General features: G+C 39.4%; 1 protein-coding gene across 1 annotated transcript in view; it reads left to right on the top strand.

Annotated features, from left to right (window-relative positions):
- rbks (ribokinase) overlaps positions 1-27,110 on the top strand; it is a 52,430-nt gene that overhangs the window by 4,148 nt on the left and 21,172 nt on the right. Inside the window, exons 2-7 of the mRNA XM_005738770.1 lie at positions 2,968-3,029; positions 15,755-15,887; positions 16,893-16,956; positions 17,270-17,332; positions 20,755-20,919; positions 27,002-27,093. Coding sequence (XP_005738827.1) covers positions 2,971-3,029; positions 15,755-15,887; positions 16,893-16,956; positions 17,270-17,332; positions 20,755-20,919; positions 27,002-27,093 — 576 coding nt within the window. The 5' untranslated portion in view covers positions 2,968-2,970. The remainder of the gene's footprint in view (positions 1-2,967; positions 3,030-15,754; positions 15,888-16,892; positions 16,957-17,269; positions 17,333-20,754; positions 20,920-27,001; positions 27,094-27,110) is intronic.

Raw genomic sequence — 27,110 nt, 5'->3', positions numbered from 1 at the left:
GAGGTTGTTGGCATATGCCAAATGACATCGGTTACAAAAGAGGAGGACTTGTTGTGATTGCTTTGGTTGTTAGCAGATTGTCTAAGTCACCCATAGTTTGCATGCAAGGTGCAGACCTTTCTGCAAATATTGCCATTTACTCTCTGAAGTGTACAAAATGTGCAGGTTTTATTTTGAAGGTGAATACTGACCATTCTGTGTTATACTTTCCACAGTTCCACTACCACTTGGCAAGTATTTTACAAGAGTTTGCAGGCATGTCGGTGTCTGTTGTGCAACCTCATAGTGACCAAAGCAATCGCAAAGATGTTTTTGAATCTACACTTTTTACCTCTTTCCAACCAATTTCAAACTAGTGACTACCAGCAAACTCCAGTAACTGGAACGTGCATTTTCCCCCTGTGTCCCATTTTTGCCAGATTGTTGCTGATTAGCCTCAAGACCTGTGTGACTGAGACCTAACTGTCTTCTAGGTTTTCACCTTAGCTAATTGTCACGAACAGTTAGGGATCTCTAGACCATGCTTGGGACTGCTGGTGCCTTTTTGAGTATTTTATTTATAATTATCTGAAAAATAATTACAGTAACATGATTTATTGTGTGGCTATTTTTACCAGCAGATGTCTATTCCAGGGGTCGGCAACATGCGGCTCCGGAGCCGCATGTTGCTCTTTAGTCCTGCTCCGCGTGGTTTGGGAAAATAAATTAGAAGTATTTAGCTGAAGTGTATTTTATTTATGTTAGTTATTTTTTAACTTGTAGTTCTAAATTGGAAGATTATTGTGATATTGAAATATAAGAATAAAATTATATTCTATTATTTTTTCATCGCTCTAAATAAGCGTCACACTCGCGGAAGCCGGTGTACCCGCCGAAACGCCGTGCATATATCAAGACTTTCAGCCTCAGGTAGGCCAATTATGGACCTTCGGATCCACATTATGTCACCACCGTGAACTATGTTAAAAACAAACACCGCTCACGCCTCACAGATGACAGCGTACAGTCCTGGGTAAAGATGTAAGTGACTTCGTACAGCCCCGATTTGCAGACGCTGTGCGCAGAGGTTCAGGAGCAGAAGTCCCATTATAAAGATATCACGGTAGAACCGATGATGTTTCCATCAACATGCTTTTCAGCATCTCTTTATTGACCACTTTTCACACACGGTTGCTGCAGGCATACAGCCGGCTGTAGCTTTTCAGCTCACAGCCCGACAACACAACAGCATAGATAGCACAGACGTTAAGGTGGCGAGGCGTGATTGCGGGTGCCGCTCAGGTGCGTCCGCCTCCCCTGCAGCGGCGCTGCAGACCACGCCCCGCTACACACATTAACCAGGTAAAATACATATTTAGGCAGAATTTTGCAAATATATATTTTTCATTTTTTTGCAGCATAGTGCTTTTTTTCCAATTATTTTTTAAAAGTCAGGTCAAGGCTCCAAAAGCCCAAAGGCGATATAAGGGTGGCAGCTCACAACAGTTTTTGTTTGCTACATGGATCATTTTAGTTCAGCTGGGTGTCTTTCCTTTTCTTATATTTCTTTAAGAGTTCAAAATGTGTTAATTACATAAATAATTTTCTCTGTAACATTTCATGGATTTCATAAGCAACACACTTTAGTTGTTCACACAAAGCATAAGGTAAAAAACAATATATACAGTGTTATCTTCATTTTAGATGTCAAAATGTATTTGCGGCTCCCAGTGTTTTCTTTTGCGTGGAAACCGGGTCCAAATGGCTCTTTGGGTGTTAAATGTTGCTGACCCCTGGTCTATTCTCTTGTTTTGGTAAATGAAGTTCTAGGATTTTTTTTGGATGTTACTTATTAGCATTTGACCATTCGACAAATTAGCATTTGTCTGCATCTGTAGATGCAGTTTGTAAACCAAGCTAGCAAGCATCAGCATATTGCTTTGTATCCCACCTTCTTGTCCACATATTGTCATTCCAAGATGCAATAAACCAACATGGTGGCTGCAAAAATGCTAACACTGCTTCCAGAAAAATAACAGTCTGCATCCTTCTTTCAAACACAGTCTGCGCTTAAAACAGCATGCATCATATTATTTTAAAAAAAGTGTTTAATATGTGTGAACCTCAATCACATGCTGGCTACACGCTAAAGTATCACTCATAAAATTTTTTTTAAAACTGCAGGTCTAAAATTGTATCACATTGTGCATGCGACTTTAATTACACTGTTTGTAGTGTTTAACATGCCCTTTCCTTAATGTGCTTTTTTTTTTTAACACATTTTGCAACACCTTTTTATAGCAAACGCTTAATATAAATGAAGTTTCTCACATTGGTCTGCTGAGCATCATAGCTCAGCTCAAGTTTAACTAGTAAGTGAGAATTTTGAAAGGGGTTCCCTGCTAATTCAAGTGGTCAGACAATGCAGTTCTTCACTGTAGTGAAGTTCTTGATGCCTGCAGAGAGAAGACACTATTCTGCAAGATGTGGGAGAGAGAATTGAGCCATCCTACAGCCAGCGGCCAAGCTTTCCAAGTCTTCCACTGCCTAGGAAGAGATTTGAAGAGATTAACACACTAGCATTAGCTCCGATACAAGCAGAGGATTGAATTAATTAAAGACTTTGCTGTGCTGCGGTGCATTCACATGGTGTAGCATTGAAACTGTCGCCACCCCACCCCCAGTAAGACTGGAATTTGTCCAACTCAGCCAGCCATGAATGCTCTATTTTTACCTTCTTCCTTGTTTCACTCAAGCTCATGCTAATGTGAGAGATAAATAAAATCAAGTGATTTTTGTTTGGAGGCTGTTGAGAAACTAGTTTACATATTTTGCCTGAAATGCCCCCATCAAGCTGCGGCTAAAGTCCTTCTGTCTGTTTTTTGAATGTTGTGAAATTCATTGAACAGTTAATTTAAAGTGAGAAAGGGCAATTGTTCCTGTTGTAATAATACAACCGTATGTGTTTGTGTGGCTTTTAATCATCAGATCATGACTGAGAAGGTCTTTGATATTGTGGTGGTTGGCTCCTGTATGACTGACTTGGTGAGGTAAGTAGATTTAGTCCATTATTTAACTTTAAATCTGGTAAATCGATGATAGCATGTGAAACAAGTTGTTCCACTGACAATGATTATAAATCATCTTAAAATTTTATGAGAAGGCTAAATCTGGGTGCAGGAAACACCTCTGCTTCCTCAGGTGGACCCAACAGGAAACAGCACATTACCATGTTAGGAAACTAATTTCAAAAATGTTCAGCAGACTTTGTCAAATTTGTGTCAAGTCCCGATGTGGCTTTGCTTATTAGTTAGAATTGTGGTCAGAGGTTTATGTAAGTGCATCTCATGGATGAACGTCATTGTAATTTTGGTCTTTTGATGATTTCTTTGAACTTTTCCAGGGTTGAATTAATAAGGAGCATACCCTTTAATGCCTGAAAAAAAAAACCAAGTATAAAAATATATATACAGGCTCACATGGTTAGAATATAATTTATTTTTTGATAGCTATCAACAAGCTTCTGGTTTAATTCTGGCTGGATATCTGACCACTCTTCTTGGCAGAACTGATCATGCAAATTGGTTGGTTTCCTGGCATGGATCCAGCATTTAGGCACAGTACACAATCAATAAATATATATGGCTTTAGGAAGACCATTCCAGAAGCTTAATGTTAGCCTGCTTAATCAACTTGTTTCACTGTGGACAGTAATGCTGGTGTTTCAGCAGTTTCCAGTTCATGGCAGGCTTAAGCTGTGGTGGTTTCTGGGTTGTTCCTGAACATCTTAACCAATTTCCTCTCACCTAAATGTAACAATTTGGGTCTTGTTCTAGACTTTGGCAAAGTGGTGACACATCTGTAACTTGTACTTATGAAACTTGGTTGAACTGATGACCTTGAAATCTGCGGTTGAATAGAAACAGCTACAAGAGACATTCCCACTTGTGTAAATCTACAACTTACTTTCTTAAATCTTCAGTTTATTGGACTTTCCCATTGTTCTGAGTCAGTCAAGTGGGTGCTGTCAACCTAATTTATATGTTCATATTAAACAAGGGCAACAGGTCAAATAATCAGGTAAACAGATGTAAAGGTAATATCATTGTGAAGAGTGAAGCACTTCAGACTTCAGAATGATATGCTAAGGTGAGTTTTGGCTTTCTTGCCCATAAGTCTGCTTTGGATGACATAAATTTCGTCATCAGATAATGAGTGTGGACTTTGGGCAGATGTCGGTGTATCAGCTTCACATTGACTTCAAGCTGATTTCATGACAGCATAACGTAAATAACTTCTGAGGGCAACAGCCAGTATTGGTGGGTCACAGCAATGGTCTCATATAAAAAGCCAAGACAAAACAAAGACTTTGAAAACAAGACTTCCTGTTCTGCATGCAAGTCTTTTAGTGCAGTCTGATTATGATTGCAGACGAAGTCTGAAAAACTGAGTTGTATCAGATTATAGCCAAAGATTTCAAGATTGTGTTTCATCCATTGCATTCCTGTTTTCCACGGTTAATCTGCCTGCAGCCTGTTCAAACGTCAGTGCTACTCCATCAACAAATGGAAACCAAGACCCAGGTTTCCTACAGATTGTGCATATTTAAATGCATATAACTGTTTATATAAATTTGTTTTGAAGCTGTAAATCTGCCACCATTATCAGTGTAAACTGTAAAAGCTCAGGCTTAGCAACAGTAACTCAGAGGATGCACCTCAGAAAACAGTCAATTGTCTTTGCTTGTTTCCCTTTATTATTATTAACCACTGCAGCCAGCCTTTTCCTCCAGGGATTTTATTTTGACATGCACGCCTGATGGAAAATATGGCATAAGGGCTGAGGGGTGTTTTCCATCAGCCTGAAATGGTCTGCAAAGTCTGCCTACACTGGAATAGAGGAAGTGTTCTAAAGTTAGACAATGCTGCTGCATTTTCAGTATTTGTCCTAAAAGCCCCCTGAGTTACAGGAAACATCAGCAGTGTGCGTGTGTTTGGCTCAACGGCTTTCAGGCCATTAGGCAGTAATAAAGGGCAGGCTCCAGGTTCTAATCCGTCTACTAGATTGCAAAACACGTTCATATTGGACTGAAGAATGCTGCCATCAGCTTTCATGGCATTTTTAAAAACACATGATTTTTTTTAAGTGAATCAAAATTTAAAAAAAAAAATAGACAGCAGAGAACTGAAATAAATGGAAATAATTTAAATTATTGAGCAAAAAGTTGTAGGCTGATGTTTTAGTTTTGTACGCCTACTCTTTCCCAGCATTTTTGTAACTACAATTTTCGAAAAGACCAGTAAAAGTAATAAATTAAAAACAAGGAAATAAACAAGATAAAAACAAATGTTCAGTAAACAATGGTTATCATACCTCAGTTTGTTTAGCTCTTGATTTTTAGCTTGTCAGTTGGTACATAAAAAGCGAATCTATTAGTCTAAGATATACAAATGATTAAAGTGCACGTTTTATGTCACTGTTATTTGTAAGTAGATGTTTTTTTTAAATCTTGGACTTTACAAGTCCAGCTTTGAATGATTCACAGTTCAAAATAATCCTTATTTATTGTATGGTGCTTCCTTAGAGAATTCAAAGGCCTTTATATTCCAAATCTAAGTCATGTAGTATAACCAACAAGAGACCGGTGATGTATAAAGTCTTATGGAGGCACTAGATTGTGTAAACGCAATATTCTTGTAGCATCTCTTGCATTTTCGTCAGCACAGAGGACGGCCTGTTTTCATGAAAAATCGGTTGGAACTTGTCTAATTTAAATGAGACAATGTGTGGCAAGAAGTGTCATTTGTGCTTTTACAATGATTCGTAATTGATGAATATCTTTCCAGCTTTATCAAAATTAAAAACTCCCTGGCACATCCAAAGAGTCTCACACGAATGCTTTGTCTCATCATTATATATTCTGATGAGTTTTAAAGTCATTCTCTTTAATTTGTGTTTGCAGTAAAAAATGCTGTAGGGGTGAAGCAATAAGATCAGCTAGGAAAGAGAGCATCTAACTGGGCCCTGTGCTGTGAAGCAGGTTCAGCATACCCAGAATATCTTTTGCTTATCTGGCTTTACTTACTCGAACCAATCAGGTTAAGCGATCATAAAAAGCTAAATTTTACCACCTCAATAAGTGAACATAGGGTCCACCTCAGGTCTGCCTCTGGTTTTACAACAGAAAGGAAACTAAAATGCTGAAAAATATGACGAGATTAAACATATTGTACTGAAAGCAACAAAGCTGCTGCAGAGAAAGCAGCAGAGTGTGCCGCGTGAGAGAGTGTGAGAAAGGAGAAAAGTATGGAAATAAAAATGCTCTATGAACGTGTGAGCACTTGACGACAAAAGAAAAGTTGGAAAAAATGTCAACTGTGTAAGTTAATGCTAAAGTGAATCTATATTTCCTACTGATGCTCTTTTTGAAAGACAAAAACTTGATTTAATCTCTTAATATGCACTCACTGAAGTCCGGGTGATCTTCCAGGAGTAGTGACTCTATTTTGCAGTGTTCTGAATTATTCAGTAGGCAGTGATTACATGCTTGTCAGTCTTTTACCTCGAACACAATCTGCCCTTGAGTAGGTTAGGTCTGCAGTGTAAGTTACCATGGCGATGTGAACCACCTGCATAGCAGAGAAAACTCTGGGTTAAACCCTGAAGTTCCATGGAGAGGACCAAATCCTGCTGTGTCGTATAGACCTGCAAACACAAATGACAGATTGGTTGAAATGTGTGTAGTAAATAGATTAATAATGTTTACGATGACTTAGTTTCATACAACTTGGATCATAGAGAAGCAGACAGAAATTATGGATGCATGTATTAGCCTGAATTATGCATTACAAACTTGATGGTCAACCAAATTATGAGTTTCCACAAATCAAAATCGCTATTTATCCCTTCCTCTAATTGGCATCATTTTACAAACAAATGAAGGCTTTTAGAGCATTCTGAATCCTAGGTTCACATGTACATACAGTATGCTCATGTTTATTAGGAACATTCATCACTGTAATAATACATATGTGACCAAAAATAAAGAAAATCAGAGTATGTCCACTTAATTTCTGGTCTAAAAGGTGGGACCATCTGATGGTAAATTCAAGTCAAACTGTGCAGATGATCTGGTATAATTCCTGCTTGCTAAAATGTCAGCGTTGCATCATCCTCGTACGTGGTGAAATTTGTTGAGCCAAGTAGGATCCATTCCCACAATCATTAGTCATCAACTGCAGCACAATGGGTTAGTTTGAAACAATTTGTCATCCTCTTTTACCAGAACCTTTGCAAGCAAATGACACAATCTCAAAAGGCATATAAATCAGCTGTGATGGCAAAAGTCTCAGTGGGCTCCAGCCAACTAAATGTCTTCCTCTCAGCGTGAAGAAGTGTGGAGATCGCGCAACAGTTTGTGTCATGCTGCGTCTTTTATATTTTTATGTGAAAAACATATATGACTGACAGGTGAGGGGAGCAATAACTGTCATGACTGTCACCTGCATGCCAACGACTGAAGCTCTGAATAAACAACAAACAAAATATGAGCTGCAGAAAAAGTTTCATAGCAGCTTTGCACAAAGTTGTCGCTTGACTGTCCACACTTATCAGAAACACATGCCTTCTCCTACTGCGAGTTTTTTTGGGAAAGGAAAGGCACTTTTTGGTTGCTCATTAGCAATTCAAGCAGTGACTTTCTGCTTTGAAGGGCAGGAGATGTCAATTAAGGCTCTAATAAGCTAATGGGAAATGGCCTGTTTTTGGTGGCAGGGAGTGTGTGTGTGTGCGCGTGTGTGTGTGGTGGGGCTTTTTTGGATGGAGATCAGAATGTGGATAGGGGAATACATTTGCAGCCCTTCAAAGTGATATGCATGACTTTGAAGTTAGAAATCCAGTTGTCTTGAACAGCCAGTGTTTGGGTGGCAGTACAATTAACTGACAGACAGCAGAGGCGCACACGCACACACACACGCTCCTTTTCTTTTTGCTTCTGCCATATAAACACCCAAATGTAAGGCAGATTTCTGCAGTGTTTAGTTTCAAATGCATCCATCAGGCTGTGCATGTTGTTAGGCAGTAAAAGGTTGTGTTTGATTGGCTGCAATCTGCAGCGCACAGAGAAGAGGTGCAGAGCGGTTCAGGTTTTGAACCCATTGTCAAAGCCATACAGTGCCCCCTACAGCTCACTGAGGTATTGTTATTATTTTTTATTTTAGCTTCCATTTTTAGGCTATTTAGATCAAATTGCTTTCATAAGGGTGAAGTGGCCAAGGTAGAAACCATACAAATTCAAAACATATTAGAAGCGTAACAAATATAATGTAAGATACAAGATATACAACATGATGGTCTAAAGCCTGCCACAAGAGATACTCTTAAGAAAAATACACAATATGCCCTCTTCAATACATTTATTATGATTCTTTTAAATTTAACAACACAAGTAACCATAATCCAAGGTTCAAATCCAAGCTTAGATTTTTAAGGTGAGTAATAAGAAAATGCTGTTTTCCCTTATATATCATAACTTGGAATAAAAAGCATGTTAGACTGCTAACTTATCCAGCATTGCTTTATGGATAAAAATGTAACAGTGCTTTTTCCTGTGAGCAGTCAGTAATGCCTAACTAAGTAAGAAACTTTGCAGTTGTAAAGGAAAAAAGAGATTCACAGTAGACTGAATCACCACTCTGTAAAAATGATATCACCAAAAACAATTATCGGCAGGAAAGGAGCTTTTTTTGAGGAGTTATTCTAAGGAGACAGAAGCCTGAGTATCCTAACATTTTCATGGATTAAATCCAAAATACACCACATGTCTCGTCCTGTCAAAACAAATTATATGGTTTCTTTATTGTTTTTACAAGGGCTCATGTATTGTATTGTAAATTTTATGCTGAACTTCTTACATTTTTGCCCGGGTAAGTAGCGTCTATTTATATTATAAAAAAAAGGAGAAAATAAAACCAAAACAGCACCAAAAACTGAATTAAAATCCAAATTCAGAATACAACTGTAATACGTTGGGTTATCTTTTTTGTTTTTTAAATGACTCATTCAGTCAGTTAACTGCCAAATTGGTCTGACAAAAGGTTTTGGTGATCATTGTCTAAGATATTCAAATTCAAATTCAAATTTTATTCGTCACGTACACAGTCATACACGGTACGATGTGTAGTGAAATGCTTGGACAATGGATATGACAGGATACACTTAATCTCAAAAGTTGGAAAATCCCTGTTCTCTGCAGCCAAAACAGTAAAACAACAACAACGAAAAACCTTAATAAAAATAGGGTAGCACTATAAAATACAATATGAGGAAAAAGTAAAGCAAAAAGGGAAATACTCAAGTTAAAGCTGAAAGAACTGAATACAATAAAATAACTAAAAAACATAGAATGACTTGAAGTAAATGAATAAAAACTGTTTAATAAATGTAGTAGAAACTTAGATGTGTAATGCAATAACTCTGTTGCATTCGTGATAGTAGGAATTTAAAGAAGATGTCCTAAAAAACTGAATATAGTACAATAACATGGCTTCATAAAATAAAACAAAAAAAAAGCTGACACTCGGACTGAACAAGAACAAACACAACTACAAACCATGCAGATTGGATTTTTGGTTGTTTTATGCCTTTAGCTTTAGATATCATTTTATCATGGTGATCAATTTGGGTATTTTATATACAGTCATATGGAAATGAATGTACGGCATCTTTTATTTCAGTAGCTTATAGAATCACCTTGAACAGCAATATCTTGAAGTTATCTTTTTATGTATGACTTTACTATTGTTCTCACATCATTTTGGGGGACGTTTGGCCAACACCTCTCAATGCTACTTTAGTTAAAAAGATGTCTGGGTATTTTTCCATTCACAGCTCCTTTAGAATCCCATCACAGCACTTTGGTTGGATTGAGGTTTGCACTTTTAATTGGGCCATGGCAACAACTTGATTCTCTTTTTTCAGCTGTTCTGTTATAGATTTGCTGCTGTCGATTCCATTTCTGCAAGGTACCCAGGTCCTGTGGCTGCAAAACAACACCAAATTATCACCCCACCACCACTGTGCTTGACAGATAGTATGAGGTGTTTGTGCTGATAAGCTGTGCTATTTGTTTTTGCAAATGTGCCATTGGACTTTATGGCCAAACATCTCCATTTTAGTCTCATATGTCCAAAGGACATTATTCCACAAGTCTTGTGGTTTGTTTAGATGCAACTTTCTACACTTAAGCTGCCTTGCTGTGTTCTTTTACAGAGAGGAGGTTTTCTACTGGCAACCCTTTCAAACAAGCCATAATTGTTCAGTCTTTCTATAAATGTACTGTCATAGTCTCATAAACTTTAACATTTAACATGCTTACAGAGGCCTGTAAACTCTAAGATATAGCTCTTTAGATTTTTTGTTACTCTAAGCATCCACTCTGGGGAAGATCAGCAGCTGTCCTGAATGTTTTCCTCCTGTAAATAATCTTTTTCACATAGAGCGATGGATGTTACATTGTTTGGCATAGCCTTGTAACCTTTGCCTTATTTCTTGATGGGCAGCAGCAACTGAAGATCATTGGTGATATCTTCCTCCTTGAAAACACCAGACCTGCAACACTTAATACATTTCTGTGAAAACAGTAAGAATGTACTTAATTTCTTAGCAGTCTTGGAGTTACTGAGAAATAATATATATTACATTACTGTTTTTTGTAAGTAATACTTAATGACTCCCTGAAGAAAGTCATTTGTCACACTTCTCATTGTTAACAGTTAATAAAATCACAAATCTCTACCTTAATGAAGACATGCATACAATCTTTCTTGGAGTGTTTAAGCATTAACACAAAGCTGTAACACACAGCAAAGTTGAAAGCCCAAAGACGCTTCAAATTGATCGCTCTAGCTTTTAATGGTAGAAACGGATGCTTCTTTACTACAAACCTGAGTGCTTATTGTTGCTTTTGTTACTTGCTGAAGAACAAGCTCCACTGGGCTGGAGGTCAGCAAGCACTCAGCTTTTAACATCACTCATCACTCTGTGCAAAAGGCTCGAGCCAACCTTCATGTCTTTAATTTTGCTTAAAAAATAGGAGAAATTAAAGAGCCGTACTACTTCAGCCAGCTCTGCCTGTTTCCCCTCCTTAAGGATGGGTTCTTGATAGGCATTCTCCACTGAAACCATTTCTTATGAGGCTTCAGTGCCATAGGAATCTCTCAGGTCTGTGTCAGGCCTTGAGAACATTTTTTTCAATACTGTTCATCTGCTGTAGATATTTTTTTAGTACTGCTACTTATTATGCCCTCCACTTCTCCACTTCCCTGAATTTTTTAAGAACACATTGCACACCAGGCAGAGGTATGCTAAATGTTCAGTTCTTAGTAGCTGTAGATACAACTAAAGGAATGGGAACAACATATATGTTTTTTGTGATATTCTGCTAGTAACAAATTGCTTAAAGACCTTCAGAAACCCTGGAGAGTTCTTGCTTTAAAATAGTGTGGCTTCTTGGAAGCCAAATATAACGAAATGATGGGTAAGGCCTACACAGGAATAAAACGATGTACATTTAATGTTTAAGCTAAGAATATGAGATGAGGAAAAACATATGTATTGCTAAACTTTAGACATTCTAGCAAATCATCATAAAGGTTAATTTTATTATTTGTATTTCCCGTGTTCTGAAATTGTTGGTTTGCCAAGCCTGATATAGACCACCACGTAAAAAGTGGCATCACACATGTGACTCCAACAAATGGTGTGACCACACAAATATAAACACCCACGTATACTCACACACTGCACCTCTTGTTAGTGGAGCATTTCGCCATGTCCATGTAAGGTATGCTGTCCTCACTCAGCCTGTTCTTTGTTAAATCTGCTCACCTTGTTCTGATTTACTGGAACGTCAGCTAAAAGGACCTTTGTGGACAAGGAGAATTATATAAGATGAGCACATAATATTATCCTCTGAGCCATGCGTGAACTTGGAAAAACAACCACTTGTCTGAGTCATAATAAGAGCTGAAGGTCATTACACTTCAGTTAAAATGTTTATTACGTTTAGTACAACCACCCAATATCCACTGTTCTGTAGTTTAATAAAGTTTCAATTAATAAAAATGAAAGCATGACCTCCCTCATCCTATTTTGCAAGTTCACTTTGGAAGTTGTGCTTGGAACTGGAAAGACATTTCTAACTTTCCCCAGAAAACCCCCAGAAAAATCTAAACAAAAACATCATATCAGCTTGTTTTTGTCCATGTCTGCTTCCCCCCTGTTGCTCACCAGCAGCTGAGAAATGACTTTAATGGAGATGGAGGGAGAGGGAAATGAGGGCCAGCCTGAAAGCAAACACTTCACGTCACTGCACACCTGCTTTTGGCCTCTTGGTTCCGTGGGAGAAAATGCACTAAGGTTGCACTTTAGCACATAACCGCCCTGTTTGTTTGGTACACTCACCGCAGACAACAATAGCTAAGTGTCTCTCTGGGCTTGAACAGGCGTGGGTGGGTTTATTTAGGAATTTGGAAATCTGTTTATCTTACCTGTCACTCATCCGGCTTCAGGTGGCTGTCGGCCAAATGTGGAGTAAGACCGTCATCCACAATAGTTAGGCTCATTACTTATTTATTCATTTTTTTTAACAGTTTTTGGAAAGCCAAATTGGCACTTTGTCACTAACATCAGTTTCCTGAATGTTTTGATTAAAAATGAAATTTGGGCATTGATAAGGGACCTTTGTAGGAAGGATGCGGATTAATGCTCTTCCACACAGCCTTTAAACCGTTCAACACAACAAGAAATGTTAGCCATTTCACTAGCTACACCACAGTATGACTCAGTATTATTGCAAAAATAACTGTATGTTATAGATGCCTGTTGCCACTGTTAAGTCATCCATCTGTTTAAGCTTTGACTTTAGCTTTGTAACCATCACCATCTCAACACAACAACACAGGGTCAACAGAGAGACATGGATACCTGTTAATTAGTGCTCTAATTGGACTCTAATTGCTCTATTGTAAGACTTGCACAAAATGCGCTTTCAATGCAGCTATTTCACTATGGAGTTATTACATTTATTTTAAAGTGTTGTGTTTTGTGTTGTAGTTTTGCCATGCATACCATACATATCAGTTTTTTGGTAACTTAGAATAATTATAGGGGGTTATTTATCAGGGGCAAAGTTTAAGAAATTCCAACTGGTAATACAGCAAAAACAAAACACTGTAAAGGAGGCTGACTCACAGTCATTTAGACGTCTTGGTCTCTGTAAATATTTGCATCACATCTCCATGAAACTGTCTAAATAAAACTATGGGGATTTCTGTATTTTGTATGCTACTCTGGTCTTCCACAAATGCCTCTTTGGACACTTTTTATTTATGCTTTCCCCTTGCTCCAACTGGCTCCAGAGCCTAGTTCTTTTATAGGTTACATCTGTTAGGAGAAGTTTTCTCTCTCACCACTGTCACCAGGTGCTGCTCCTACAGTATCACTGAGTTTCAATTATGTTTTAAAGCACCCTATGATGACTCTTGCATTGCTTTGGTACTAGAATTTAGAGTGGACTTTTATTTTTGCTCACTTCCAGCTCCTTATTTTTATTCCTGTGTTCTAATTAGAGTAGCTTTGAGTGATTCACACTATTGTTCTATTATTGCATCTTGCTACAGCCCCTCAGTTCATCCAGTCTGAAAAAAGCCCTTTTAGATCCTCTCCCTTTGAAGGTCACTCTCCCTTTAAGCCAGATGTCTTCTGATTGGCTGCCCCTGGTATGTGCAACATTTGAACAGGAGGTGGGTGGGGCATCTGTGTGCCTTAGATGACCTTATAAGGGCAATGTTCCCAGTGACAGTGTACAGAGCCAGGAGGAAAAAAAACTGTGTGAAATTAATGGTGCATTCCTGAATTAGTCTGAAATTCCATGTTCCCAGTTGAAATTTTGTGGAACGCCCCCTGAGCTCGGGTTTCCCACTCGGAAAGTCAGAGCAGACACACAATGCATCAAGTTAGGAATGATGGCACCCCTGAATGTAAACAGTAGTAGAACTGTACACTTCTGCTTATCCTTATCATCTGTGATACATTATATAAATATGGATATAGGTACATAGATATTGCAAGGTTTTGCAAGCAACAAGTTAGCTTGGCTGTCTGACATCAGGAGACAGCTTGCCTGGGCTTAAGGTGTGTTTTGGTTTGGTAATCTATGCAAATAAAACAAAGTCTCTGAATGGCACATTGCGGTACAGAGGTGGTTTTCTGTCAAACTGTTTCTGGGATTTTCTTTTGCCACTGTGAGCTGTGAAACCTCGCGGTGAGCCTCTGTGCTACCAAAACAAACTGTCTTAATGGCAGATGACATGACTGCCTCCCTTTTCTTTCTAGCTTCTGTATTGTAATGCTGACTTTGTGATTTTTTTTCTTTCTGCCTTTTTTGCCTTTAGGCACAAAAAAAAATCACATTTCAGATTTCTTCTTCTGGGTTTTTGACACTTGATTAAAATGTGTCAGTGTCAGTGCTGTTCTTATTCAAGAGTTGCATGGTGCTGACACAGGTGGGAAACTTTTTAAAAAAGATGCATGTGTGTGTGTGTGTGTGTGTGTGTGTGTGTGTGTGTGTGTGTGTGTGTGTGTGTGTGTGTGTGTGTAAATGTGTGTGTGTAAATGTGTGTGTTTTATGTGTTAAACCTTTGTTCTGTTTCCTTCTTACCACGTTTTAGCCTGACTGACCTTACATCCAGTTATAGCCTGGGGTATGTCAGTTGTTTTCACATGGTTGTGCAAAAACAGCAGCATTTAGAACAACCTCTAGTGTTTGCCACCGGCTTCTCAGTTACTGGAAATCCTGGGATTGAGTGAACTTACTGTAACAGCACACCTGCCACAAACACGCTGACATACACACACAAACGCGCACAAAGGCACGAAAAAGAGCAACAACAGGGAGGAAAACAAGTTTATGACAACATTTTGCCACCCGCAAACCCTTTGGCCTCAGTCCAGCACTGCCCAGAGCCAATCCGCAGAGTCCTGACATACAACATGAAGCTGTCTGCTGTCTATGCACTGTTACTCATTACCCATTCTGGCTCTGTGATTGGAAGAATTAGGGCACAGACAGCTCCTTCTGAGGGCACCCACCTGTGGCATATCAACCTCGAGGGCAGGGGCTGGACTTGACCAAATCTCATGACTCAGGCGTTACGTGCACAGCCAGTGTCAAGTTGAGACATCTGTGGGATTCAATGGTTGCATCATTTGCAAATTTGGAGACACTTGTATTGGCACATCTGGCTGAATGTCTAGGTACAAAAGTACATTTTAAATCTATAAAGCAAGTTTCTTTTTGAAAAAAGACTGGGAAAAAACACTGAAGGAAACAAGTTTCCATTCATTCCAGCAATGTTTGCATTAAGTTGACCTCTCAGTGAAAGACCTTCAAAAGATATAATCCTCAGCAGACTCCACAAAAAAACTTTTGTTTGTGTGGTTTTGCACGCTTTGCAGTGATAAATAAATAGCTTAACTAGGGAAGGATTTGAGCCCTGAAGGGTTTTCTTCACATTTTGACACTCGCAGTGCCAAACAAAACATTTTTTCTAACTTTGATGGAAGGTTTTCCAACTGTTATGTGCAGTATGAAGAGATGAAAAAAACCAACCAAAGCATTCCTTCAAGTAGAGGAATCCTTCATTTTTTATTTTCCCAATCCCATGAGGGGTTTCTCTTTGTAAATACTATAGTTACACACTGTGTTTTCTCTCAGCAAGGCACCAAGGCTACCCAAAGCAGGGGAAACCATCCATGGTCACAAGTTCTTCATCGGTTTTGGAGGAAAGGGGGCCAACCAGTGCATACAGGCTGCCAGACTTGGAGTCAAAACTGCTATGGTCTGCAAGGTATGGCACCCCAGTCAAAGTTTGGAGTTTTTGTTGGATTTTAGCATTAATATGTGTTCTCTCTTTTTAAAAAGAAACACTTTTTCTTGTCCACCCTTTGGCTCGTCCACATCTTACTCAGTGCAGATAATCAGCCATCAGCTACCAAAGCCCACCAACTATTTAACAACTCTTCAAAACCTTTTAGCTTCGTTCACACTTCAGTCATTTCACTCCATCGACTCTCCATCCTTCATTTTCTCTTGATCAATACCGTACCACATGCATACGCCCACCTACACTTGCGCGCCTTCAAACAAGCTTATTCCCATATCGTGCAACCCTGAGTCTCCAATCAGTAAGCTCAGCATGGCCTTTCAACCTGAGCACTAAAGCACCAAAGCCCCACCTCTGTCAGAACAAAGAGGCCCGATCGATAACAACCCAGTGCGGGAGGAGCTCTCCGGGCATGGGGAGAACCCAAAAATAGACACCCGGGCTTGTCAAAAACAGCCAAGATGGAAGGCCGCTCTTCAAAGAGAATGGGGCCAAGCAGCCAATACCATCCCAACCCATCATCACAGGCAGTTAGAAGTGCCCGCATTTTGGCACGTTTTTTGGAAAGCGTGGGTTCGAAGTAAGCGCCTCGGGGCAAGGTGGGGACCCCTTCCACAACCCAAAGTAGCTACAGATGTGGACATCCCAGAGCGGATCAGGGGAAGAGGGGCAGGAGGGAAAGAAAACGAAAGCGAGGTGGGCATGAAGAGGCGTGAAGGCGGGGTTATCGTGTCTTCAAGGCTTGGCGCAGCTGGTCGTGTGTTTGCGCGTGTGTGCGTTTGTTGACTTTTGTGTGTTCATTTTTGCACATCTTCGGCGGCGGCACCATGCCAGTATGCTGGCAGGGCACACGAAAATCCAGCCCAACAGAGATTTGAGTATACCACTTTTCAAAAGTTGCCGCTAACCAAGTCTGACCCAGCTTGACACTCTCTTTGTTGTAATCGTTTTGCCTTCAATCTTTTCTAGGTTGGAAAAGACTTCTTTGGAGACAATTACATCCAGAATTTCAAGGACAACGGCGTCCACACAGGTAAGAAAGAGGGTTTTTCCACGTTGCGTGCCAAATTGGTTTCCATTTTCATGGTGCATTGCAATAAGTTCACATTCAGAGCCAACCTTTTTCAGTCTGCATTTTGCCAATTCTTTTCAAGGTTTTTTGGATACACTGGCAAGTTCTCCCTATTGTTAAATCATTTGGCTTTGTTAATACTGAAGCTACTGAAGTTCTGCTCTGAGTTCTGACAGTTGGTAGGGTTTCTATTTTAACATTTTACTTGCAGAGGTATGTATGGTGAATATTCCATTTTGCAGGAACAAACAAATACTTTCATTCTCTGTTGCAGAATTTGTGAAGCAGAGCTCTGATGCAGTCACAGGAGCTGCCTCCATCACTGTCGACGATGCAGGTAAATTCTACCGCTAACCTACAGCCTCGCTCGCATGGCCTCCTCTATGCACAGCCTAGAGTGCATGCGGGCCTGTGAGTGCACTGTTTTTTTTAATACACACACAGGACAGCTCAGCCCACTGAGTCACTACTGCTACAACACCTGTTTATAGTCATAAAAACACTTGGACGAACAACAGCGTCAAGCCCTCCCGAGTATCCACCAGGAACGCAAAGATGTATCAGCTGATATCAAATGATAAAGGATGCCTTTTACCAATGTTCATGGCCAGTATGTATATTTTGTGAGTTCAAATATTTTGCAATGAAGAGATGAAAAACTTTATACAGGGAAGATTTCTTTGTTTCCCTGGCACAAAAAGGGGATTAACTTGAACTAAAAAAAAGTTATTTTAAACTGTGGTGTCAGTTTTAGACTTGAATTTCACTACATATGCATCTGTGATGTCCACACAATAAGATGTATGGACAGTTGTGTGTTTAACTGTGAGCCTTTCCACATGGGGAGCAATTTCTGTTGAAAGCGGTGAGGATATTAAAAACATCTATGAGAGGCGAGGTAGTAGGTGAGGCTGAAAGTGGCACTTTAGTGTTTAAAATGTCTATTAAATCAATATCATGCGTTTAGCTATTTACAGAAGTGATGAGTAATAAACTTTTTTTTTTTTAAAAAACAACCGAATATCAGAGATGCAGATCACGTTTGTAACTTAGAAATGATGCGAAATTAAATAACAATATCAAGGAAATGCCTTTAGTTTTAATGTAAATGGAGTGTTGTCTACATAAAATAAAAATAAAATATTTTATATGAAAATATAAAATAAAATAGTAATTTAATAATATATAATTTTTATTAATAATAATAATAATAATAACAATAATAATAGAGATTATGTTTTTCGGCTGATGCCGTGGTGTCTGCCTTAGGCATCTCTGCTTAGACCGTTGTCCCCATTACACAGACAAGTGGTAGAAAATAGGTGGATGGATGAATATCATCATGATATCTTTGATCACTTAATTCAATCATTTAAAAAAAAAAAAGCTTCAACATAATTTTTAGAGATTATAGCATACTTTAATATTATCACATGAAATTCTTTAGTTTGTGTTTCATCCTGTGAGATTTAAGTCATCATTGGTGATCTCCCAAACCCTACCCTCACGCTGTCTGAATGTGTATTTTTTTATTTTTTTTATTTTAAAAAATATGTAGAAATTCGATTTTTTAATATTAAAAATATTAAAAAATTATTATTAATCAAAAGAAAATAAAAATGTACATATAATACAAAACTATAATACTATTAATTATTTATTAAAGATTATAATTTAAAACTATTTTACCCTCTTGACCATCACATCAAATGTGCTTTTGCACCAAAGTTTTTGCTTGTTACATGTTTTTTACTCGTATTTTTTTTTTCAAGGAAATAACAGGTTCAGAATCCCTAAGGAAATTATGTTAACTTCGTACTGTTGTTTGTTTCCATTTACACACAGCCTAAAGGACTCACGCTTAGGGACTTATAATAAGTCCACTGCGAAAAGTAAGAAAATAAGATTATTTTTCCAATTCCTTTGTTGTAGTTAACGCTAGTCCTCTCATTTATTCATGTTCAGTCTTTCTCTACCACCCTGGCTTTCTTACAGTCTCGCTGTTTTAAAATTGAATATGGATTAACCAAATGACTCGCATGGACTGTCTAAAATGCCTCAGTGGGGTTCCTAAAGTTCATAGACTTGGCCAAATGAAAAAATGGCCATTTCCGGTGCAAAGACAAACAATTTCCCTTTAACTTATTTTAGTTCCTAGAAATCCCATACATGGCACATCTCTATTGCTGCCGTCTGGTTCAGGGAACTGAGTATGGGTTTTGCGTCATTCTTATATTAAATGACAAACTCTGTTCTGCTTTTGGATATTCCAATGAAGGGAACACTACAAGAAAGGGAACAGGGAATAAAATTTCACAAGTAAGAAGTTGTTTTACAGTATTTTACAGTTACATGTTACACTAGCTAATACTTTCTTTGACTATCCTTACACTTTTACTGACAAGACATTGAGCTATATTACATAGACAGAATTATAATATTAATTTGTGAACATTTTATTATAGAACTGATACTACTGAGATTCATGTTACTTTATTTGTGTCGGTAGATAGATTTGGTTTGCAGAGTTGAGTCATCTGTCCTTACATGCACAATTTTGCAAACACAGACAGAAATAAAATACAACACTCTGCCAAAAAATGAAATCATACAAGATGTACAAGCTAAGATTTGTTCCTCTGAATGATGTCTGCTGAAACAAAGTTATTTTTACACTGTGTTGTTCTACATTAAGCCTTTCCAGAAGGAAGAAACTGAAACTCACTCTAAAAAGAGTGTGAGCTGTCAAGTAAAATCAAACCAGCTAACTGCTGTAACTGTCTGGTATGTGGTGTCCAGCTGTCGCTCACCAATCAGCATAATTTGACTGAGTGAATTTCAGATTCAATTAAAAAAAGTGTGATAAAATCATGGACATAACCACTGTGAATTCTCCCACTGGTTTTAAACCTCAACATTAGTCTTTTAGCCTTTGCCATGTTGGTTTTTGAGCCACGAATGACTATCTGTGGATGAGACAGTGGCCTCCTAAATTATTGGTTAGCATGTTTCATCCATAAACTGTGCAGGTGTAACAAACACATACATACCAACTATTTTGTACATAATAAAATTCTTTAATTTCACTTACCAAAACCAGGGCTTGACACACTTTTATAGACAGCCTCAAGTGGCCATTAAAGCAACTGAAGTTTTTGGTAACTTAGTGTTAACTATCAGCTTTGGAAACTGCTGCTTGAAAGAAAAAATAGGGTCTTCATATGGAAGTCTACTCAAATATGTCAGAAACCTATTTCTCCTGTTTGCTAATGGTCTCACACTTTGCTTCAAAGTTCAGTTTGAACTGTTAAAATAAGTATTTAGATAAAACTTGCATTTTAAATGTAACTGGATCTTATTTCAGGTGGTTGAAAAGTAATGAAAAAAATCTGTGAATTATTATCATTTTTAACTATGTAGAGAACAGTGCCTCCAAAGGAATACATGCATTAGGAAGCTCAGATACACCTGAGCAATGTGGTAGATGTTTTGATGCTTATTTCCAACTGATAGCAGCAACCAGGGCAGTATCTATATTTATATATTTGTCTTGAAATACACTCCAAAGCATCCTAGTCTCAGGGAGAAGTTCCTGCGGTGGAAAATCATTGCTGCTTAGAAAACAGAAATATTTCCTGTCTTTGTAGGCCAAAGTTTAAAAACTGAAATTTACATTTCATTCTTCTCATGTCATGGCATATTGATGATTTTGAAAATTCCAGTGGAGTCTCACATGTCTCTATGTTCGTTCACGGACAGGTGAGAATGCCATTGTAATTGTGGCCGGTGCCAACATGCTGCTGGGTGCAGAGGAGCTACAGGAAGCTCTCCCAGCCATCAGCCACACAAAAGTCCTGGTATGCCAGCTGGAGATCAGTCCACAGACGTCCCTGCAGGCGATGTGCATGGCTCGCGACAACAAAGGTGAGCCAGTATATCCTCCTCACATGTTTCTGAAGTCAGAAAGTAAATCATTTAGCGAGCACCTTTTGCATGCTGAGATTTCAAAGATTTGGAAATCCTCAGTACATGTTTACTCAGTATGATGTATCCATACAGAACAAAGAGTAAACCTATAGTAACACAATAGTCATAAAACCTCTCCCCAAAACAAAAAACAGAGGGTGTGGTTATTGTGGACTCATGTTGTTAGAATAGATCCTGGTAGTCCAAAGAAATATCAAAATGTCTGTGGAATCTTCTCAAACTACTTGTGCAATCCAATCCACTTCACGGAGGCCATCTGTGTTCTCGCTATGTTCCAAACCTTCATAATTTTGCCAAAAATATGACTATATAACCGCTTCTGTCCTAATCCTCATTCATGACCATGTTGAGCCTCTGGTCATACTTGGCTAAGCTGAGGTTTCACACAAGCCTCCTTTCATGCATTCACTGGAAAAAAAAAAGATTGGAGAAAAAAAAGGGGAGAAAATTTAGTCAGGTAGTAATAATTAGTTGCTCTCATTGTTTATTATTAGAATCTGTTCCAGCTGCTGTGATTTTAAACAGACCGCAACCCAGAGGAAAAATTTCCTGGTTACAAAAGGAAGCTAAGATATTACAGAAATGGGCCCCACACGCATTTGAGTCTCAGAAGTAGCAAGCAGAGGCAGCGATGACATATATCTTCACTTTCTGTTGTTGTGTATAAAAATTTGTTGTAACTGAGAGCTTTCTAGTTACAGCCCTGCAGAGCTTTCAACAGTGTTAACCACTGAGCCACCGTGTCTTTCAGGAAAATGCCAAAAGATTATCCAGCAGCAGGGCTCCGTAGCAAGAGTCCAGTTGCATCCAGACTTTTCAACAACTGAAAGGATTTAGAGCATTATGACCACAAAGACATGACAATTATTGAGCTTGACTTTAAAATTACATCGACTGGTTCCCAAAGAGTGCCCCAAAAATGTAATAGCCGTTAAAGACTAAAAACTGCTGAATATGAAAATTGTCTGAATTTTTCAATTTTATGACTGCTGGGATAGGTTCTTAACCCCCCACCCGTGATGCAGAGAAGGTGGAGATATATGAATGCAGGAATGGATGGATGGAAATATAAGATTTAACTTGCTTGTTCCACAGCGATAGATGTCACTGACTCTACTTAGCATTCATGCTGATTTTATGACTGGTAGTCATTTGTGATAACGCTATATTCTATGACAAAAACATGGAAAAACAAAAATGGACCTCATATCATGACTCACCGGAAGACGTGTCTGTTATTTCTTCCCATTCCTCTCCCTTTCTGTCTGTGCTTTGGCTTGTTGTGGATAGTTAGACACTATCTGAAATCCCCTTCTCCTACACAATTATGATATCAGAACTGGGGAGGAAAGTATTGCGAGCAAAACCATTTGAATCTTTTCCACTAGTATTCAGCTCTGTCTATGATGACTTTTTGTCTCATTCTCAAGGGCTTTCTTTCAAAACAGAAACTTTTTTGCCTTCACATGTGGTTGAGAGGTAATAGTTTCAAAGGTTTCCCTTTCTTTAAGGGAACTCTGAAGCAACTGATTTATGAAGCTCAAGTAATTACCTCACAGCACAGTTGCATAATCTCGTTTTAAATGTGGTTTAATCAATCCTTTATGTACCTTTAGATCATCGCTTTGGCTTGATAATCTGTTGCACAATGTCTTCTTTGTAGGCTAGAAAAACACAGTAGAGACAGCTCAAATCCTTCCAAATCTGTCATGTGACTTTGCTGTTTGTATCCCACAATCTCTCCTTAGAAAGAGGCTTCCCACTGACTTTTATCACTTTAGCAAGTTGAGCATGAGAACTTGACAAAAGCATCTTTTCACCAGAGTCGCTGCTGCTTCCCCCAATCTACATTCACCATCGCATGCGCACACAGATTTGTAGAGCAGGTTTCGTGCTGTCCGGCATCGACAAAAGCCCTATTTTAGGCCACCGCCCTCCCTCTCTCCCTCCACCTTTCTTTCATAACCAGGTTACCGAGCTAATCATCTTTAACAGCATCCTATTATTAGCAGCGGTCCGCGTCATTCGAGACGTCTGGGGAGCCTCTCGCTCCTGTCATCAGGGCCTGTCGTCCATAATCGCTCGCTGCAGGCTGCCAGAACGAACGAGTCGCAGCCATCGCCGTGTTGCAGATGGGATACCCAGATGGCCTTGCCGAGCGCCACCCTCTCTCCCTGAGCCCCCCTTCCTCGGTGCATGGACCGTACCACGGGATTAGGCTCAGCATGTGGCGCCAGAAGAGAGGCAAGGCGAGTGAAGATGCTTGGCATAGATGCCACCTCGACGTCGCCGTGCCGGAGCATTGCGTAAATGGAGTTCTCTGGAGAGACTGGGTGTTAATGGGTTTGGCAGCGGGGGTGAAGCGCCGCTCAAATTACGCAAATGTCACCATCAAGTGGAGCCACACATACAGTAGATGCCAGCTCTTAGAAACACTTGTTAAGATAACCTCAAAAGAAGATTTTCCTTTTATTTAAGGGGAAAATGTGTGTATATGTAATTTATTGCCACCTAACATTTAATATTGGGAAGTTAATGGCAATAAATTAGTTCTGAGAAGGGAGGAAATGGTGGGAGTAGTGTAGTTCCACTCGTGCTTTCTTCTTCCGTTTTCACCCGTCTTCCTCCCCCTCTTCTTTATCTGAGCAAGAAGCTGCTATTTTATTTCTCACCAGATGCAATTAGAGCCTCTTAAAGCCCTTTCACACACTTGCTGGTGACTCATTTCTTTTTGTGTGTGTGTGTTTCTGTGTGTGTGTGTGCGAGTGCATGCATGCATGTCAGAGTGTGTGAGTGATCTCTGTCTATTTTCTCTCTGCTTTTGTTTTCCCGTCCACCTTTCCCACTGTATTCTCAAACTGACTGAAGCGGCTCCAGCTGCTCTTTCAGCCGCCACATGTGCGACCAGACTTTGAACCTGCCAGCATAAAAACCCCACAGTCATGACACACACGCACACAGTTTTCTGCCAGACGTGACTCAGTGTGCACACATCCCAGTGTTACCACATCTGTCCCAGCAGCTGTGAGCATTTGTGCGTGTGTGTTTGTGTGATTTCACTAACACCTGGAGAGCAAAACAAAGCAACCTGAGACACAGACACTGGTTCATGTGACGTTTAGAGCTCAGTGCATCAGTGAGGCCAATTCCTTTATGCATCAGTATATTAGAAATGGCACTCAAGCTGCATATGGGGAAGCTTCCGTGCTTCAAATTGGGTATTGCATGTATACTATATGAGGCCAAGGAGAAGACTTTGTGCTTTCTAGCTGTTCTGGCTACAAATAATAATATGATTACTGACAATAGCCTGAATAAGACAACAGCATGAGTAAGCCTGCTTGATTCAGTGATACTTTCTCCATTTATCCTGTTTACACGGCATACAGTGCAAGGTTAGCGCTTCACTTCATGTTGTGACTAAAAGCGGGCTGTTAATGCCGCTCAAGTTCTCCACATATGTTGTGACACTCACTCCAATTAACAGGATAATCAAGTTTTACATACCATAATTAGCAAAAGGTTTTGTGTTGCTGTGCCTAATTGCAGTCATTCGCTCAGTGTGCATGTGAGCTTCTGGGGAGCACTGAGAAAAAATGTGACAGGAGAAGGAGTGAGTTGTTAAAAAGAGTAGGAGGGATAAGAATTTAATGTGTTAGAATGTAAACAAGTAAGTTTAAATATGGAGGCTTTCAAGATGGTTTGTACAGTTTTGCAAAGAAAATGACATTTTTGAGGAACACCTTTTGGGTAAGAGAAGAGGCACATTAAAAGCTTTATTTCATTGGGTTAAAAATGAACACAATTTAAATTAAAACCATATACTGTATACAAAAGATGTTGGATATTGCCGCCCGTTGTTGTCAGCCATTGAGCATTTTCGTCACTGCCGTCGTGGAAGTAGCCATGTTCAACCCTGTTTTATCTTTTTTTCCTCTACACTGGATCAAGATTTACAAAATTAACAACATGTTGTATTTTATAAGACATGAAATTATTAATTGAGACCATAAAATGTTACTCAGATAATAAATCAGGTGGGAATTAGGACCATTCTTTCAAAGACTTTCAAACAATTGGGCTTTTTTTGCAACCACAGGAATCACCCCCTACTGGCCATTAGAATAAATGCAGGTTTAAGGCACATCCACGCTGCTTTTCAGACCTAGAAGCTTTTTTTTTCCCAAACTCACTGGTCTTCTATGAGTGCTGTGAATTCACACTGACCACTGTGAAAGCAACATTCAGCCCAAATGAGCTAAACTGTGGCTGGGCTTTTCAGAGCCACAAGTTATTTCCATCTTGTAAGGAGAATCTATGGTTAAAACACAAGTTCAGAATAAATTTCATGAATACATTTCTTTATACTGAACCATAAAATTTTGAACAGTGCAATTTTTTTTTACCTTTTTACTTTGAAGCATGTGAGGTATGAACAAAAAGCTAGCTGATTTAAAGTGACTGACCTCCCATTCAAGATCACCTTCTCTGGCTTGTCCAGGCAGCTTCCACACCATGGACCCTTTTTTTTTTACCATGGGCACAGAACTCTTGAACTCCTGTTTCAAATTTAGCCAGATTTCACTCGTGTGGAAAGCTAGTGGTGGGCTTAAAGAGTCCACAGATCCCAAGCCTGAAGGCACGGCATGAGAAGAGAAGAAACAGAACATTTTTCCTGGGCTTGTGCCCTGTGAATTCATCACCAGGGTTGGGACTGTCAACATGTGGTTCTACTGTAACATGAGGTGTCTGAAAAGAGATTTTCAATTTGTTGTTAGGCATCACTTTTACATAATCCTTATATCAATAATAACCAAAAGAAATCTATTTAAAATTTTTCTGCTGACAGATGACAAGCTGCTTTCTATAACGCAAAATGGAGGCGCAAATCTCGCACTTAACTTGGATCCCAAATTCATGGAAGCTGAGGTGCAATTGAGTTGAGGGAGAGAGAGAGAAAAGAGGGGAGTCGCAAAGAGCCCCGGTGTCTCTTATCTGTGACATGGCCTTGGCTCACATGGGCATATTTGCAGTACAGTATGAGTGAGTTGAAAAAGAGACGGAGACATTATTTCCACTTTTACTCGCGAGCAGCCCAGCATCCACCTCAAAGCGCCAGGTGGCCAAAGCCCTGCGCAAACCCACGCAGCTGCTCTCTTATGTGCCCACGCAAACACACACAGAAGCAGCAACTAGGCACACACTTTAGCACAACAGACTTTGATGTCACCAACGCTGAACATATATTTCCCTCAGACGCACACGCTTGCATGAGGCTTTATTTTGTACACAGAGATATCGGAATTAATCGCTTCGTCAAGCTGGGCTTATCCTCGCACATACACAGAAATCACGGTATTAGATGCATTAATGCTCCTCGCTCATGAATATGCATCAGACAGTGATGTGCAACACGTACAGAGGATTACTCCTGACAAAAACACTCTCGCTCTCTCCCTCGCTTGTGCTCCTTAACACACTCAAAGGGTCACAACTCATCTCACCCACACACTGACACACATATGTGGGGTTCAATGTATATCTCGTGCTGAATCCATTTCGTACATACATTGCTGGAACTGCAGTTAAGGGCGTAACATAAAATGCTACAGGATATAAGGTCTTTTCACTAGGGTTTCTTTTCTTTTTCGGGGAATGCTAATTTAATTGTTTAAAAGGTGTCTTTTTATAGAAGCTGATCCACTTGAGCTTTGCTTGCGAGAGCAATCCCCAGCGGTAGCCTGCTAGCCTTTGTTCCCATTGAAAGTTTAATTAAGGCATTGCCAGATCTTGGCAGTGAGGCTCAGAAATGGAAAAGAAACACCACACAATTGTAAAATGTGTCACAGAGGGACTTTATGAAAAGTCCTTCTGAAAGCAGGCTGACAGCTATAACAGGGTCTATTATGGAGAACAATTATATTTTTCTGCCTTGCTAATGATTGCATGTTATCCTGTAGATGTTGACGTTTGACACTGAGGTCAATAACATGGATCGCTGCATGGTTTCTTGTTGCAGTGAAGACAATATTCAACCCAGCGCCGGCCATTCCTGACTTGGATCCAGATTTCTACAGAGTCTCCGACGTGTTTTGCTGTAATGAGTCTGAGGTGATGAATCGCACACA

Source organism: Pundamilia nyererei, unplaced genomic scaffold (genome assembly GCF_000239375.1).
Source record: "Pundamilia nyererei isolate P.nyererei 1_Seehausen unplaced genomic scaffold, PunNye1.0 scaffold00086, whole genome shotgun sequence".
In the NCBI taxonomy this organism is placed as follows: Eukaryota; Metazoa; Chordata; class Actinopteri; order Cichliformes; family Cichlidae; genus Pundamilia; species Pundamilia nyererei.
Note: the sequence above shows the minus strand (reverse complement) of the source record. Positions and strands in the feature narration are given on the sequence as shown.